At 48.0% G+C, this 14,230-nt stretch overlaps 5 protein-coding genes across 11 annotated transcripts; 2 read left to right on the top strand and 3 right to left on the bottom strand.

Annotated features, from left to right (window-relative positions):
* Positions 1 to 58: 58 nt before the first annotated feature.
* Positions 59 to 2,316, top strand: LOC9656140. The gene is made up of 12 exons (XM_002977557.2): positions 59 to 405; positions 477 to 654; positions 714 to 794; positions 859 to 941; positions 998 to 1,113; positions 1,169 to 1,288; positions 1,341 to 1,450; positions 1,498 to 1,822; positions 1,874 to 1,924; positions 1,982 to 2,059; positions 2,111 to 2,179; positions 2,231 to 2,316. Exons 1-12 carry the CDS (start codon positions 396 to 398, stop codon positions 2,264 to 2,266), a joined length of 1,257 nt encoding a protein of 418 aa, XP_002977603.1. The 5' UTR covers positions 59 to 395; the 3' UTR covers positions 2,267 to 2,316.
* Positions 2,317 to 2,415: 99 nt separating this feature from the next.
* LOC9639354 (2-hydroxy-6-oxononadienedioate/2-hydroxy-6-oxononatrienedioate hydrolase) lies at positions 2,416 to 3,892 on the top strand. Of its 2 annotated transcripts, none has more exons than XM_024682524.1 (4): positions 2,416 to 3,101; positions 3,155 to 3,250; positions 3,299 to 3,366; positions 3,420 to 3,892. In XM_024682524.1, exons 1-4 carry the CDS (start codon positions 2,463 to 2,465, stop codon positions 3,529 to 3,531), a joined length of 915 nt encoding a protein of 304 aa, XP_024538292.1. In that variant the 5' UTR covers positions 2,416 to 2,462; the 3' UTR covers positions 3,532 to 3,892. The 2 variants fall into 2 exon arrangements, with proteins under 2 accessions (XP_024538292.1, XP_002977602.2); XM_002977556.2 differs by having other exon boundaries at positions 3,417 to 3,892.
* A 1,080-nt stretch (positions 3,893 to 4,972) lies between these two features.
* On the bottom strand, positions 4,973 to 7,989 carry LOC9639353 (homeobox protein knotted-1-like 1). Of its 2 annotated transcripts, none has more exons than XM_024682522.1 (5): positions 7,040 to 7,989; positions 6,836 to 6,967; positions 6,654 to 6,789; positions 5,368 to 5,630; positions 4,973 to 5,227 (listed from the first exon to the last, which is right to left on the bottom strand). In XM_024682522.1, exons 1-5 carry the CDS (start codon positions 7,316 to 7,318, stop codon positions 5,078 to 5,080), a joined length of 960 nt encoding a protein of 319 aa, XP_024538290.1. In that variant the 5' UTR covers positions 7,319 to 7,989; the 3' UTR covers positions 4,973 to 5,077. The 2 variants fall into 2 exon arrangements, with proteins under 2 accessions (XP_024538290.1, XP_024538291.1); XM_024682523.1 differs by having other exon boundaries at positions 6,836 to 6,949.
* A 1,115-nt stretch (positions 7,990 to 9,104) lies between these two features.
* Positions 9,105 to 11,813, bottom strand: LOC9639352 (NEDD8-activating enzyme E1 catalytic subunit). 5 transcript variants are annotated; one of them, XM_024682541.1, is made up of 11 exons: positions 11,702 to 11,813; positions 11,484 to 11,644; positions 11,217 to 11,419; positions 10,927 to 11,159; positions 10,815 to 10,877; positions 10,706 to 10,762; positions 10,533 to 10,654; positions 10,365 to 10,482; positions 10,024 to 10,301; positions 9,740 to 9,954; positions 9,105 to 9,660 (listed from the first exon to the last, which is right to left on the bottom strand). In XM_024682541.1, exons 1-9 carry the CDS (start codon positions 11,783 to 11,785, stop codon positions 10,050 to 10,052), a joined length of 1,293 nt encoding a protein of 430 aa, XP_024538309.1. In that variant the 5' UTR covers positions 11,786 to 11,813; the 3' UTR covers positions 9,105 to 9,660; positions 9,740 to 9,954; positions 10,024 to 10,049. The 5 variants fall into 5 exon arrangements, with proteins under 5 accessions (XP_024538309.1, XP_024538310.1, XP_024538311.1 ...); XM_024682542.1 differs by having other exon boundaries at positions 9,740 to 9,946; XM_024682543.1 differs by having other exon boundaries at positions 9,740 to 9,937.
* A 1,914-nt stretch (positions 11,814 to 13,727) lies between these two features.
* Positions 13,728 to 14,216, bottom strand: LOC9656139. Its single transcript, XM_002977389.2, has one exon. It carries the CDS (start codon positions 14,214 to 14,216, stop codon positions 13,728 to 13,730), a length of 489 nt encoding a protein of 162 aa, XP_002977435.2.
* Between the last annotated feature and the right edge of the window lie 14 nt (positions 14,217 to 14,230).

The raw sequence follows: 14,230 nt of genomic DNA, 5'->3' as shown, positions 1-14,230 counted from the left end.
CGGCCGTCCACGTGTCATCACTATATCAATACCTTTAGGGCAATCCAAAAAGTGTTTTCATTTTAGGGCGCGAGCAGAGAGAGCGAGAGGAAGAGGGCGATGGAGGAGATAGAGGTAGTGTGTGGAAATCGAGGGCTGAGGAAGACATCGCGAGCTGTGAGGAGGTCCCAAAGGTGTGTGCCCACCTCCATCTGTGGTGCTACTGGCACCGCCGCCTTCCACTCCCCCCCGGCCTCGGCGCCGCCCACCAATTCCTCTGGGGACAGGAGACAACGGCGTAGACAGCACAGATTGAGTCGCGTTTTTCATGCTCGTTTGTGCGCTTAGAGAGGATTTTTTCTGTCTTTCTTCTACGTTATAGGTTCTTAGGCATTTCTGGCGATCAAGACGACGAGATGGGGAAGAGTGAGTGGTTTTTTCGTGTTGGGTGCGTGTTTTCTCTTACGCTGGTTTTCTTTTTTCTCTCGATTTTGCAGGCAGGAATCGCAAGGGTGGTGTAAAGTTCGTGGACGACTCGGATGACGATACGTTTAGTAGCACCTCGTCGATGGGAGCATCGGGGTCTTCGGAGCCGACGATGGCTCAGGAGGCGGAGAAGGAGGTGGACGAGGAGAGTGTTTTAGATGATTATGTCGATTCTTTATACGAGAAGAGGTACTCATTGTTTTTCTTTTTTGCTCCTCTTCTCACTTGGACTAAGTATGCACTTTTAGATCAAGCACCCGAGAGGCAGGCTTGAAGGGGCTGCTCAACTCATTTAGTACAAGAGTCATGACGGACTATGTTGAAAATAAGTACGTGCGCGGGTCTTTTTCTTGTGATACTTCCTTCTCTAACGTCGTACAAAAACAATTCTAGGTACGCGACGCTCGCACATCAGTTCCTGTCCTCCGTGAGGCGTGGATCATCTGCTGAGATTGTTCTTGCGAGTCGTGCTCTAGGTACTTCTATTTTATTGTGACACATGAGTGTCTGATTTGTTTCATCGTCTTCGTAGGGATGCTTTCCATAACCGCTGGGGCCGGGGAGGTGTCGGAGCACGTCCTTAAGGAGTCACTTCCCCACCTCGCAAGGCTTTCGAAACTCGGCTCCACGCCAGCAGCAAGAGTTTCGGTACTGATGTCCTTTGCATTGATGATTGTGTCCTGAGCAACTTGATCTTGTCCAGACCATTGAAGCGCTTGCGATTTTGGCATTTATTGGAGGCGTGGACGTCGCGTCGACGGAAACCGCAATGGAAACTTTCTGGCAGATCCTTTCTCACAAAGGAACCGTTCACGCAGATCAGGTAGCACACGTTAAAAGCACACGTACTGGTGGACTAACTTTGGCTTCTACAGACACTTGGCACAAATAAACCAACGCCGCAAGTAAAGGCGGCGGCTATTTCCGCTTGGACGTTGCTTCTTACAACGTTGAGTTCGGACAAGATCGCGCTTCAGCTATCCTCGTTCGTGTTTATTTCTATTTGGTTTTTACGAGTCGATTATTTTACAGGAACGGCTCGGTTCTTTCTTCGTTATTGGACGTTCAAGATTTGGGAGTCCGCAAGGCTACCGGAGAGGCTGTTGCTCTTCTCTGCGAGATCGGGAATGATCTCGACAGCATGGGAATGACTGAAATGCAAGTTGTGGAGCAAATGAAAGCGCTTGCGATCGATTCTAGCAGGCAGCAGGGTCAGACAAAGAAAGAAAGGTCCGAACAAAGGAGCACCTTCAGGGAAATGCTGGCAACGATTGAAGAAGGCGTGTGCCCCGAGACATCTATAAAGTTCAAACATGGTGATGCTCTCAAGGTCAATACGTGGACCCAAACTGTTCAGGTAATGGTATTTCAGTTCTTTTTTTTTTGGTGGTTTATTGTTTCTTTATAGCTAAATGCTTTTCGACGATTCCTTGCGGAGGGTTTCCAAAAGCATATGCAGGTACGTAAAACCACGCTTCTTTGTTTGTCCTTTTTTTTCTGAAATGCTTCTCAACAGGAGAACGGCCTTCTGCACGAGATCTTTGATTTTGTTCCTCGGGGTGCAAAAGAGCGTACGCAAGGCGCTAAACAGAAAGTAAGTTCGTTTATCTTGTTTTTCTTCTATGATGGTGATGTTCTTTACCAGAAGCAACACATGTCCGTGGCAGATAAGATGCGAACGCAGCAAATGAACCGGAAGAGGTCAATGGCGGAGGTAAATTGATTGTCTTTCTAGCACAAACTAATCCATCTCTTGGTGATACAGGCTGGTCGAAGATTTATGAACGACGATAGTGATTAAAATTCACAACTGTGACTAAGGTGTGAAATAATACAGCAGCTATATTTTCACGCGGTTTGTAAGTACTATAGATAGTTGTGTTGGAATTACTTTTTCTTTGCATTGTTCACTTAGACAGAGACATGCGAAGACTCTGAGGCCGGCAGGAAAGGGTATATATTTGAGATTTGGGACTGTTCGAAGACTCGAGCAAGAGATGGGTTGTTTGGGAATCAATCTCATCAAATTCAGGCTCCAGCAGGGAAGAAAACTCATGAGGAGGTGTGGGCTGCAGCAAAAGCAAGTGAAGATAGAAGCTAGCAACACTACCTTGGATTGCTGGGTTCCTTCAGCAGCAAAAGAGGGGAGGCCTGCACTACTCTTGCTCCATGGCTTTGTTTTCAACGCACTCCTCGAGTGGGAAAACCAGCTGCTGGCTTTCACGGAGAAGTTCAACGTCTACGTCCCGAACTTACTCTTCTTTGGGGAATCTACGACCGAGTCGGGCGAAAGAAGCGAGATTTTCCAAGCCCAGTGTATGAAGCTGATGCTGGACGAGCTCCAAGTTCTGGACAGGGTTCACGCTCTCGGGACGAGCTACGGAGGAATGGTGGCGTTCTGGATGGCGCATCTGTACCCAGAGAGGATCGCTAGAGTGGTGCTGGCGAGCTCCGGGGTTGCGATGGATCACTCTGACTCGCAGCGAATGTTGGAGAGATTTGGAGGTGGCGTCGCTCATCCGGCGGATGTCTTGATGCCGAGAAGCGTTCAAGTTGCTCGCAAGACTATGGAGTTTGCAACTCAGAAGAAGCTGGCTCTTGTTCCAGACTGCCTGGTCGAAGATATCATAGAAGAGGTAACAAACACTGGCTCGGTCGGGGAAGTTCTCATGAGATTTTGTGTGGACAGGTTCTCTGCTACAATCGGGAGCACCGGCTTGAGCTGCTGGATGGCATGGCGATTGGATCGGTCGAAAACCCACCAGTGGTTCCTCAACTCGTTCAGGTTGGAAGCGAAAGAGAAGAAAAACATTCACCCAATTTTTGTTATCAGGACGTGCTCATTCTGTGGGGGGAGAATGATCAAATCTTTACTGTGGACCTTGCTCACCGTTTGCAGAGGTAAGATGAGCTTTCAGATTGTGCTGGTTTTGATATGTGGGATTTGCCAGCAGGCATCTGAGTGATTCCAAACTGGAGATCATCCCTGGAGCAGCGCATGCTCCTCAAGTTGACAATCCTAAAGCTTTCAATGGTTTAGTTGTGAAATTCTTGTCCGGGAATTGAAGGAGAAAATTTTATAAATCAAAACGACCTGACAAACCACCCTCGTTACGAGATGCGGTCAGCATAGGACAGTTCAGGTTGAACAACTTGTTGAAATCCGGCTGCAATGGACCCCGCAGCACCTGCTGGTATGTGAAAATGCACCTAAATGCCGAGCAATGTCTGGAGAGTCCAGAGATCAGGCTTGCATGTTAAACTGCACAGTGAGCAGTCCCTGTGATCAGATAGCTTTTCGAAGCCCTGCGATTGTACACAGACAAAGTTTTAGAAATAAAAAACGAAAGCAGAGAAAACGGGAGAGCTGGGTCAGGGGCTCTGATGAGAAATATTTTCCTTATATAAAAAGAAATTAAAATATAAATCACAATAACCAATTCACCAAGCACAAAAAAACAAGTACAAAATGAGCAACATGTGCTTCTGAAAGGTAAACAGGGGTGCAAAGTTGGACCACACGTCCCGTGAAGAGCTACAAATTTACCACAAAACATGAGAGAGTGTAGTAAACACGACCTTACCAGCAGTAGAATTTGTGGTGGCATCGGCTACTAGCCATAACAGGCAAGCAATTAATAAAATATACATACTCCTCATCTCAACCATGATTGTATTAAGTTTCGCGTCATATATATAACAAACAATGTTTTTTTGATATACTCAATGTAGAATATATTTCCTCCATTTGGTGCTTCTTAGTTGAGTACAAGTGTAAACAACTCTTATTAACTATGAAACAGCATCTGCCTAAAACTTGTCCACGTGTCTTGTGATGGATGAAGCTCACCACCAAGTCCTCCAGCTTGGACGGAGACGATCCGATCAGCTTTCCCACCACATCTCCTCCCTTGTAGAAGTAAAAGGTTGGCTACACAGAAGCTCAAAAATGAGAGAAGAGAGGAAACATTTCCAGGCGTGATGTGTCTCTTTGCCGCACAATCTCCTGGATTCCCTCCTGTCAAACAAAGAGATCGAGGTTAATGTGCATGAAATCTTGTCTTCCATTGTTTTGATACCTCTTCCACCTTGAGCCTCAAAAATGTCACCTCTGAATTTCTCTTGGCTATTTTGTACACAGCGCCTTCCGCTTCCTGGCCTAGACACAAGTGGATCTCAGCCTTGAGAAAAGGAAAGAGAGAATAGCGAGTTTCTTTTTCCTGGCACTTACACGAATTGGCACACTCCTCGGACGTGAAGAACACAACGCCGAAGGAGATCGGAGCTAGGCAGAAGAGAAGAGAAAACCAATCCATTGGCAATGAATGAGGAGGACTTACTCGCTTTAATGTTGTGTAGCGAGCTTTGGAGAGAAATCTGTGGCTTACCTCGCGGAGGAATGCTGCCGGGAAGGCCAGTCGAAGTGAGGCTCGCCATAAAGCCCCACCTAATGCTATCGTATCTTTGATATAAACTTTGAAGCGATCATAGCTTTACTCCGGAGATCTTTGCGTGGAGAAATATCGTGTCTTTTAGATTCGATTCTACACACTAAGTTCTCGCTCGTTCTTTGTTTTGGTTTTCTTTCTTGGTCATGAGAGTTTTTACATTATTAGCTGCTGGATTTGGCGTCTCGCTGCTGTGACGATTCCCCACGCACTGCCTGTGGATTCCAGTGCCGCTTTCGCTGGTTTATAAACCAGTTGTTGATCTGCTTTGGGTCCAGGCCGGTGGATTGCGCGAGATTCGACTTTTGGTTCTCCTGTCCAGCACAGCGAAGCAAATGTCAAAGAAAAAAGCAATGAAAAGGACACAAAGAAGGAACAAAGCCATGGCACGCCCACTAGCCATAACGAGAAAGAGACACGGAATGCCAACAAGAAAGAACACAAAGGTACTCACATTGGGATACGGATGATCCTGGTGCTGTGACCACCAGTCCAGCAGCTGCTGCCTCGATTCCTTGGGGAGCTTCCCCTTTTTCTTCTTCTTGAGATATTCCTGCGTCAGGCCCTTGATGTAACCTCCATACCTCTTCATCAGGACCTTCTTGAGCTCCTTGTCGCCCGCCAGTGGATCCAAATCGGTGTCCACCTCTCCAATCCCGCCGCTCTCGGCCTCCTCCATGAAATCCTCGTATGTTTCACTCGCATCCTCGTTCTCCGCTGCCAAAACCAAAGCAAAATACCCAAGAACAAGCGTTAGTACCACTCAAAACAGTGAGGAGGAGGAGGATTCGTTCAGCTGAAAACAGCCGTACAACCGCCGGCTCTTCCGTACTCCTGCGATCAATGCTCCCATCTCTATCCGACCACCTACGCATTAGATATGTTCCGAATCTAGCCCGCGGAATGCCAGCGCCCAGCCCAGCCAGCATTCACAAAATGGTGGTGACGTGAACAGGCAGCTCCATCTTCACGTGAAAACTTCCTATCGGCCGGAAGATCACCCGCAGAAAGGGAGAAAGATATCGAAAACCTTCTCTCTTCTTTTCTCCCTTCCTCTCTTTCTTCCAAAACTGTCGCTGTTGCTGCTACCACTGCTCCTGCTGCTGCCGCTGCTGGCGATTATGATGATCTTTCGCTATCGGATTTGCGATCCCCGTTTGATCCAACGAGAGCGTGTTACAATCCAATCCAATCCAATCTATAGAGATGAATAGAGCTGGATAGCACCAAAGCCTGAGGAGGATTTAAAAGGTACCACCCATCTCTGTAAAGATCTGCTCATCTGGATTAAAAACCTTTGCGTTGCAAGGAACCTGCGTTTCCCTGCCTATTTACCACCAGCTCCACACAAGACGACTGCGAAAACAAGACCTCTGTGGCACCTCCTAAATGCAAAGGTCACCTCACTATCAGAGTCCCTCGCACTATCACCATCAGCTGAATTATTCCATACCCCCCGGACCAATTTGCCTCATGTGTCTTGCTTTCCTTTTTCCATTCCCCATGATTCTGGATTCTTATTTTTATCTTTCCCTGCTAAGCTGCTGCTGCTGCTGCTGCTACTAGTGATGACGATCATGAACGAGTTTCACCCACAGGCAGCACGATCAACGTAAAAAAAATGGGAAGAAGGAATGGACTAAATCATGCAGCAAGTATAAAGAAACTTAGTGCGAAAAAGGTACCCAAGAACGCAAGCCACCGGACAAGCAGCGTTGTAAGAGTGTTTGCGAGCTTTACCAGAAGAGAGCACGTCGATGTTGCTAACTGCGATGACACTGAGCTGGTGCTCTTGCTTCTTGCAAAACTCGATGGCCTCTTTGAAAGTTCTCCGCAGCTCGATCTCATAGGCGTTGAGGACATTGCAGTAAGCAACCTGGTAGAACACTGTAAGAGTTTGGAGTTGCGAGTGAGTAAGTTACCATGAATTGATCCAGCTCTGGATCAACTCCAATGCTCGTCTTGACGGCACTCTCGAATTCACGCTTCCGAACGAGCTCGTCCATCTGGGCCGCCAAATCCGCGGAAGCTCCAACCTGAGAGAGAGGCGAGAACTACATTTTCGCATAAAACCCTCTCGAACTACAGCAAGAAAACGAAAACAAATCTTTTTTTTCTGCTCTCACCTTGTAGCAATTCATGTGTGCTCGCAGGAGCTCCTTGTACTGCGGATGTCCTGATATGGCCGACATGATCTCGCTATCTGACAGTGAAACCTTGCTGCCGCGCGGATCCATGTCCTCGTGTTCCGTTCTTGGTGCCGCCATGGATGATGTTGGTGCTAATGGCGGCGGCGGCGGCGGCGGCGGCGAGGTTGTGAGTCCCTCCGCTGCCTGCTCTATCAAACCTTCGACGAGCCATTCCTCCATGTTTGCGAATTTCGTTGGCGCGTAACCCCCAGCCATGATCTTGGAAAACTAGAGAAACTTGGAAGTAAAACTGTGGTGATCTTAGGGGAGAGAAGCGATGATCTTAGGCACGTAACCGTTCTTATCCTTTGCCCTCCTCCCAGTGTGTAACTTTCTGTGGAGACTTATGAGGAAAAGAATGCGACCCTCGACTGGAATTGTGTGAGCAAAGCTTCTGCAGTGACCGCAACACACACCGGAAACGAATGGCTCCGGGGATGGCTCGATTCTCCGCTGCTGCTGAAGAAAAGAGCTTCTCTACCTTTTGTAAGACTCTAGGTGCTACGGATCAAAGACTTCGCGATTCACCACCGCATCGATCCAGAGCTGCAAACCCAAGTAGCACGCTTGCAGTAGATGCGGACCACACGCAGACCCAAGTTATAAAAATCATAGCCCATGAATTTATCAGCTGCGGCTCCGCGTAAGAAACGGGATCGATATCTTGGCGTCCCCCTTGATCAAAGAAGAACTTATAAGCAGTGCTGGACTAGAAAATCTCGGCAGTCTCGTCCTCCACAAATTCCTGTTCCTCCCCTTGCGATTCTTCGCCCGGTGTTTTGTGCTTGCTGGGCTTGCGCTTCTGCTCCATCCATCCAATGATCCAAGAGAGAGAGGGTCTCGCTCGCCGCTCGCGTGTCTGTGAGAGAGAGAGAGAGAGCGAGCTCGGGAAAGAGAGAGAATCTAGAAAGAAAAATGCTTTAAACACACTAATCCAGCTTCGTTTTTTATAGAGTCTTTTGCTTGTCTGCTTCGGGAGAGATTTTGCCAAAGTTGACGGCTTAAAGAAAAGCGCGGGCATTGCTGACACAATCTCCACCTCCGCTTCAATTAATGTTTTATTCCGAGAAAATTTTCGTGGTAACTTCTTTCTCCCTATATTTACCTTGGGGGCTTAATCCGACGGACAGCGAGGCCGCCACGCCGCGCTTGTTCCTTTTAAGCTTTCACCTGCGGTAAAACACGGACCCAACGCCCCCCGCTTGCGTCAGCCAACATTCGCTTACGTTGACGTTTTTTTGGGCCCCTCTTCGCTTCCACCACCTAGACCTGTACGGAAGGGGCCCAGTTTAAACCCATGGTTTGCCACAAGGGGGCATTTGGGTGCTTGATGGTTTAACCCCGATTTCAATGAAGATTTCTTTGGGGTGTAGAATATACTTACTGTACTTTGAAAGCGCCATCTTTTTTCTTAATTTAAACTTTTTCTTTTCTTTTTGCTTTCCGTATACGGCATTGTTGTTCAACATTTGATCAGCCATGTTGCCCGGGCGCAAGTTGGCCAGGAGTTTAAGAAGTGTATCCTATTTTTCTAACATTTCTCTGTGCTTGCCCCTTTCTGTGGATGTATGAGATAGAGATAGAGGTAGTTTTCGTTTGATCCCATCCCATGGTTTTAGCCCTTCTGCAATTTCATCAATACGGTGGGTGCCAACAAAAAGAAAAAATGCAATGCGTTTGGCCTCTTGCGTTCTCGCTAGATATTTCCAATTGTTTAATACTTTTGTTTCCTTTTTCTTCCCCATTTAATAATTTGTTGCAGGGGCACACGAAAGCGATTGGAATGCAGGGCACACGAAAGTGGGTGCAACGGAAGCTAATTTGCATTGCATCATCCAATTTCTCGACCACATCAAAACAGAAAATACTTCAAGTATTTGAAAAAGCTTTGTAAAGCAGCTATAACCTAGCGAGGAATGTTGCAATAAAGAAAATGGTGTGTGATTAAAAAGCAGGGGGGCCGTGATTCCATGATCTATCAATGAGAAAGTTCCATGGCACATTTCGTATAAATGGTGGTGAACTTTTATAAAATACAGCTATGGAGCAATAAGATGAGATACCTCCAGCACAGATACCTTTCTTTCTTCTTCCAATTCCTATTGCATATCTCAATTATCAGCTTTGGAATTTGGTGATCAAGCTTTCCCCCAGAGATGGGCACTGGGAAAGAAAAAGTGAAAAGAAAAAGGAAAGAAGCCTTCCTTCCCTGTAGCAAGCGATTTGACACTTCCCAACGAGCACTTTGACTGCTGCCGCTGCTACTGCTGAAGCTGCCTTTTTTTCTCCAAAACCAAAAACAGCTGCTTACTCTTCTGCTGCTAGTGCTGCTGCTGCTGCTGCTGCTGCTGCTGCTGCCGCTGCTGCTACCGCAGGAAATGCACATGGAAACCGTACCGAAGTTTTTGGACTTTCCACCACCGCGCTTGGTTCTCTCGCGACTCGCGATGCGTCTCCATTCTCGTCCATCCAGGGGACTGCCAAGAATCCCTTCAGGAAGGTGGAGCGAGCGGGCGAGCTCGTCGGCTGAACTTATTACACATTGACTCTCCTGTTACCTGAGAAGCCAGCAAAAACACATAAAGAAAGCGATCAACACCAGTTAGTCACTTAAGACAGGCGTGAATAAAAATGTACCTCCAGACGACCAATGGGAGCCGCTCGCTTCTCGCTTTCTCCATTCCCAACAAGAGTTCACGTGCCTCCAGACTCTAAACAGTCTACACTTCTTTTCTCCTCCCCTGGGAGTGTTTAGAGGATACGGACTCCACGGCACTGGCTGCTGCTCTCGTTTCCTGCCGCTTTTTAATCGATCAATGCACTGCACGCGGTCAGCTTGAAGCACTGGAAATCTATAGAGAGAAAACGCAAAAAAGCAAAAAAAAAACAGAGCCTCCCAGCTTGTTTACCACCGGGTTTACCTCTTTACATGCTAATCCGGCCGGCCTCACACCGCCATGGGCGTCGGAACGTTTCTGAAGGCAACCTGGACGCGGAGGACGCCTGCCAGCTTTCGGTCATTAACGTTCAGTACGCCTTTTGACCCCATTAAGGAGAGAAGCGACGACTGCAAGTTTGGTCGTGTCATCTCTTCCAGCACCGGTGGCGCCTGCATGTAGAGATTGGTTCCTTGGAAGGAAACACTGGGCTTGGATAGCTTATCCTTAAACCTCGCGTCCAGGAGCAGCATGTCAATGAACTGCACAAGAGAAGAAAGAAAAAAGTCAAATAACTTGTCTGCATGCTTTTCTATATAGACTACCTCCTGCAGAGTAATAGAACTATCAACTTCAACAGGGACTCCCGGACTGCAAACCATACAGCTTGAATCCTTCTCATAGGAGACCGTGTGGGTGTAAACACCCTGAGTTCCAGAGTACCTACACGATGGTAGCATTGAAACAAAGAAAGAAAAGCCCACATGACGTACATCATATAGTTGTCAAGGCCTTTACTGCACATCGTTGCCAGTTTGAGCGCTTCAAGGGAGCAAATGGCCGAAACAATGGCATTAGTCGAAGCGATTGCAGGTATGATGTTCTTAACAACGCCCTGCCAAGAATACTATTAAAACCGGACAAAGTTTAAAGTGACACGCAGCACCTGTGTCAGCGAGTAAGTCACACCGCTGATGTTAAACTGCTCAGCGCGTTTCAATGCCTAAGATAAAGAACAAGTAAGGCAATGACAGAGAAAAGTAGAAGATGAGCACCTGCTCGTACATCCACGTCATATGTTCCGGGTTGTCAGGATTAAAAGACTCGCCTTCTCGATCCTGCCAATAAGAACATGAAAAATCTATGAGCTAAAAACGTGTCTCATACCTGACCCCATTGTATGAGGTGAACGTACTCGATGCAATGAGCTGGAGACCGAGGGGTCTCAGCTAGCGTACAGAGCGGATAAGTGACCTGTGGCGGAAATAGCCAGAGAGTACAATGGAAACACGGCGTGAATCCCGGTAGTATCACTCGGGCATGGCCTTTGAAGCCCTCCGTTCCACCATCAACCATTGGTTTGATAGTTGACATGTCGAGCTCGCCATCTTCGTTGTACTCTGTGCGAAAAGTAGAAATAAAAGTCACGACCTGAAACAATAAACATGAAGTTTTACCCAAAAAGCTGCAGGCAATGGAGTTGATGTAGCTTCGAGCTTCCAGTGAATCCAAACCAAGAACTATAAGCTGAAACTCCCGGTAGAACTCAATGTCTTTGTCCTCAATCCGACCGTAGTGTGGAGTCACGGTGACACCTTTGATACGCTGCATAATCTTCTCGGCGGCAACTTGAGCCTTTGGCTTTCCCACATCGTGCATTCTGCCCGAAACCAAAGAAAGAACATATAAGCTCACTCTCGTTTGGCATGGTTTTTGTCACACACCTGAATAGAAATTGCCGGTTGAGATTGGAGACATCGATCGTATCCATGTCGATCACGTCGATATTTCCAAAGCCGGAGAGCGCAAGATCCTTGAGCATCTCGCAGCCGAGGCCGCCGGCGCCTATCACCAGAATTTTGAAGTCGCGAAGGAATTCCCTGAGCTGCAGAGAAAGAGAGCTGCCTATCACCAGGCACACACATTGCGCAGCGCTGCATACCTCTGGACCCGGCTCGAATCCATCGCTGACGAGCTTCCCAGGGCGCTGGAGGAGGAAATCGATGTCCCGCCATCGCGCTTCCATCGCGCAAAAACCCTAGTCTAATGCCCAAGCCCTAAAAAAGTCTTGAATATTTTTACGAAAGAAAAAGTTGGTACCATACTGGTTTTAGTTTGGATAGATCTTGGTGGAGCGGAGTTCTGTCATGCCTGGAAATTGTCTCACAAGGGCCTTCCAGACTGTGGTAGATATCGCGTTCTTTCTCGAAATCGTTCTTGAGCTTAGTGATCTCGTAAAGTCTGCAAACATGTAAGCTTCTCTTTCATCTCCAGTAGAACTGTTTCTAATGTCGCACGGCGGTGATTTCCAGCTATGAAGCCGCTCTAGCCATCAGACAGTCCGCAAACGTTCCACTTTCGACGCTATCTCTGGGGGAACTTAGCAACCTTTTACACTTGGCTGCTGTGGACAAGCTGTGGATCAAGCCGCGTCCTCAAAACTGGTCGCCATGCACAATTCTCATAAGCGAGACACCGAACCCGGTCAAGAGCTTGCTGCATTCCTCGGCAGCAACATTTCTCCCGCGAGAGGATGTCATGAAAGAGCTCCGAGCATGGGTTCCTTCGAAAATCACTCCTCTGAAAGACAATGGTACCCAATTGCTGCTCAGAAAGTTGCGCAGGTCATCCCAGACTTGTGGTCCATACTCTCGATAGTCGGCAGTGCTGATGAAATACCAAGGCTGTTCATCGGTGGGAATGTAAAGTTTGCTGACACCATTGTTAAGGGCCTCTGGAAGGTTGAAGGTTACCACGGTGCTGCTGACGATGCACCTGTAGATGTTCTCCTCGGTTGACGGTAGCATCTCGCTCCTCAAAGTTGTCAAGGCGCCGCGGATAACTGGTCGGCCATGGTAGTTCTTTCTTCTCGAGCCAGCCAAACTCTTCGATTCCTTCGGAGAGCTTTGCGCGACCCTGTCCCAGTGCCAAATGCTCGTCGCTGCATCAAGCAAAGATTCAGCAACGCACGAGCCACCTTGTGGACGGATCAGAAAAATGCGAAAGCCTTGCATTCGAAGCTGATGAAGGATTACCGAGAAACCATCGTCTCCAGAGATGAGGACGATATTGGCGGGAGGAGGATTTTCCTTCGACCAAAATGCCATGCTCACGAGCATGGCCTTCTGGCTAACACCCTTCGAACCTGAAAATGCTCGCTAGTTATTCCAAGCTTCCAAGAATTGTGTTCTTACCCGAGACAAAATGGTGAAGATTGATCCCTGTGTTGTATAGCGCTCTCTGGACGTTTGCAGATAGCTTGTGTGAATCACCACAGGCCGAGGCCTGAAACTCCATTCTCTCGCAAGAACTCGTTAATTCTTCGTGAAATATCCATCGGATTCACATCGGGAGGACAATATCCCACCAGATGGAAATCAATCCACTGGTGCTCCATTCTCTCGCAAGAACTCCGTGAAATATCCATCGGATTCACATCGGGATGAGGCCGAGGCCTGAAATTCCATTCTCTCGCAAGAACTCGTTAATTCTTCGTGAAATATCCATCGGATTCACATCGGGATGAGGCCGAGGCCTGAAATTCCATTCTCTCGCAAGAACTCGTTAATTCTTCGTGAAATATCCATCGGATTCACATCGGGATGAGGGCAACAGTCGTCAATATCCCACCAGATGGAAGTGTTACAAGGTTTCACCGCAGAAATCCTCTTCCCTGCCACAGATCATCGAAGATACTCACATCGATGCTTTTGTGATTACCTTTGCCGCCGTGGATCATCCAATCCCCCGACGAATTCCAAATCCACACCAGGAATCCAATGCAGCCATCCCCGGGATCGCATAGAGCCCGCATTTTCATAGAAATCCCACGAGATCGATGGCGAGCGCCAACCCTAGACAAGACTCCAAAGTATGATCGCGGTGATCGGTCACACCATGCTAAAATGATTGTGTTTCAAAACCAACGGCCACGATGCTATTTATTTCACAACAGATTTAAATCTCACTCACGAGACGAGTGAAAACACGCCCGCGTCGTCGTTATGACATGGGAGCTGAGACTGGAATGCTGACGCGGACAGCTTCATGTAGATGGGGCCCACGTCCAAGTACACGTAGCCGCTCTTCGCGTCGTCCACGTGGAGCTGCCTGACCGGCAGCCACACGAGGAGGACCTTTGACTGGACGCCGGTCAAGTCTTCAATCCGTCCGTACATGACCCTCCCGTTCACCTCCTCGCCGTACCACAGGTACTCGTCGCTCACCTTGACATAGCACAATGTCTCGAATCTCATGTGGAAGGCGCGATCCTCCTTGTCGAAAGAAAAGTATGTGACGAAAGAAACTGGGAAGAGCTCTTCGGGGAGATTGTATTTCCGGAGCATCATTCTGGCGGAATCGATGGCCGAGGCGCCCGAATCCTCAAACCTGTGAAAGGCTGCCGCTAGAGAAGAAAGCCCAAAGAGAAGCGAGAGAAACAAGGAGAAATAAGCCATGGCAGCGACAGATT

This window comes from Selaginella moellendorffii, unplaced genomic scaffold (genome assembly GCF_000143415.4).
Source record: "Selaginella moellendorffii unplaced genomic scaffold, v1.0 SELMOscaffold_34, whole genome shotgun sequence".
NCBI classification, from domain to species: domain Eukaryota; kingdom Viridiplantae; phylum Streptophyta; class Lycopodiopsida; order Selaginellales; family Selaginellaceae; genus Selaginella; species Selaginella moellendorffii.
The sequence above is the reverse complement of the archived record's forward strand: the minus strand, read 5'-3'. Positions and strand labels throughout refer to the sequence as shown.

Excerpts from the sequence above, each read along its gene's own strand:
- LOC9656140 (XM_002977557.2), top strand. Across the intron at positions 2,060-2,110 it reads CGCAAGGCGCTAAACAGAAA|AAGCAACACATGTCCGTGGC; the intron begins GTAAGTTCGTTT and ends GTTCTTTACCAG. Across the intron at positions 2,180-2,230 it reads GGAAGAGGTCAATGGCGGAG|GCTGGTCGAAGATTTATGAA; the intron begins GTAAATTGATTG and ends TTGGTGATACAG.
- LOC9639353 (XM_024682522.1), bottom strand. The coding sequence starts at position 7,318 with ATGGCTGGGGGTTACGCGCCAACGAAATTCGCAAACATGGAGGAATGG. Across the intron at positions 6,968-7,039 it reads CACACATGAATTGCTACAAG|TTCTCGCCTCTCTCTCAGGT; the intron begins GTGAGAGCAGAA and ends GCGAAAATGTAG. Across the intron at positions 5,631-6,653 it reads CATCGACGTGCTCTCTTCTG|CGGAGAACGAGGATGCGAGT; the intron begins GTAAAGCTCGCA and ends TGGTTTTGGCAG.
- LOC9656139 (XM_002977389.2), bottom strand. The coding sequence starts at position 14,216 with ATGGCTTATTTCTCCTTGTTTCTCTCGCTTCTCTTTGGGCTTTCTTCT.
- LOC9639352 (XM_024682541.1), bottom strand. The coding sequence starts at position 11,785 with ATGGAAGCGCGATGGCGGGACATCGATTTCCTCCTCCAGCGCCCTGGG. Across the intron at positions 11,160-11,216 it reads CATTGCCTGCAGCTTTTTGG|AGTACAACGAAGATGGCGAG; the intron begins GTAAAACTTCAT and ends CTTTTCGCACAG. Across the intron at positions 10,763-10,814 it reads TGACGTGGATGTACGAGCAG|GCATTGAAACGCGCTGAGCA; the intron begins GTGCTCATCTTC and ends TCTTTATCTTAG.
- LOC9639354 (XM_002977556.2), top strand. The coding sequence starts at position 2,463 with ATGGGTTGTTTGGGAATCAATCTCATCAAATTCAGGCTCCAGCAGGGA. Across the intron at positions 3,251-3,298 it reads TGGTTCCTCAACTCGTTCAG|GACGTGCTCATTCTGTGGGG; the intron begins GTTGGAAGCGAA and ends TTTTGTTATCAG. Across the intron at positions 3,367-3,416 it reads CTTGCTCACCGTTTGCAGAG|CAGGCATCTGAGTGATTCCA; the intron begins GTAAGATGAGCT and ends GGGATTTGCCAG.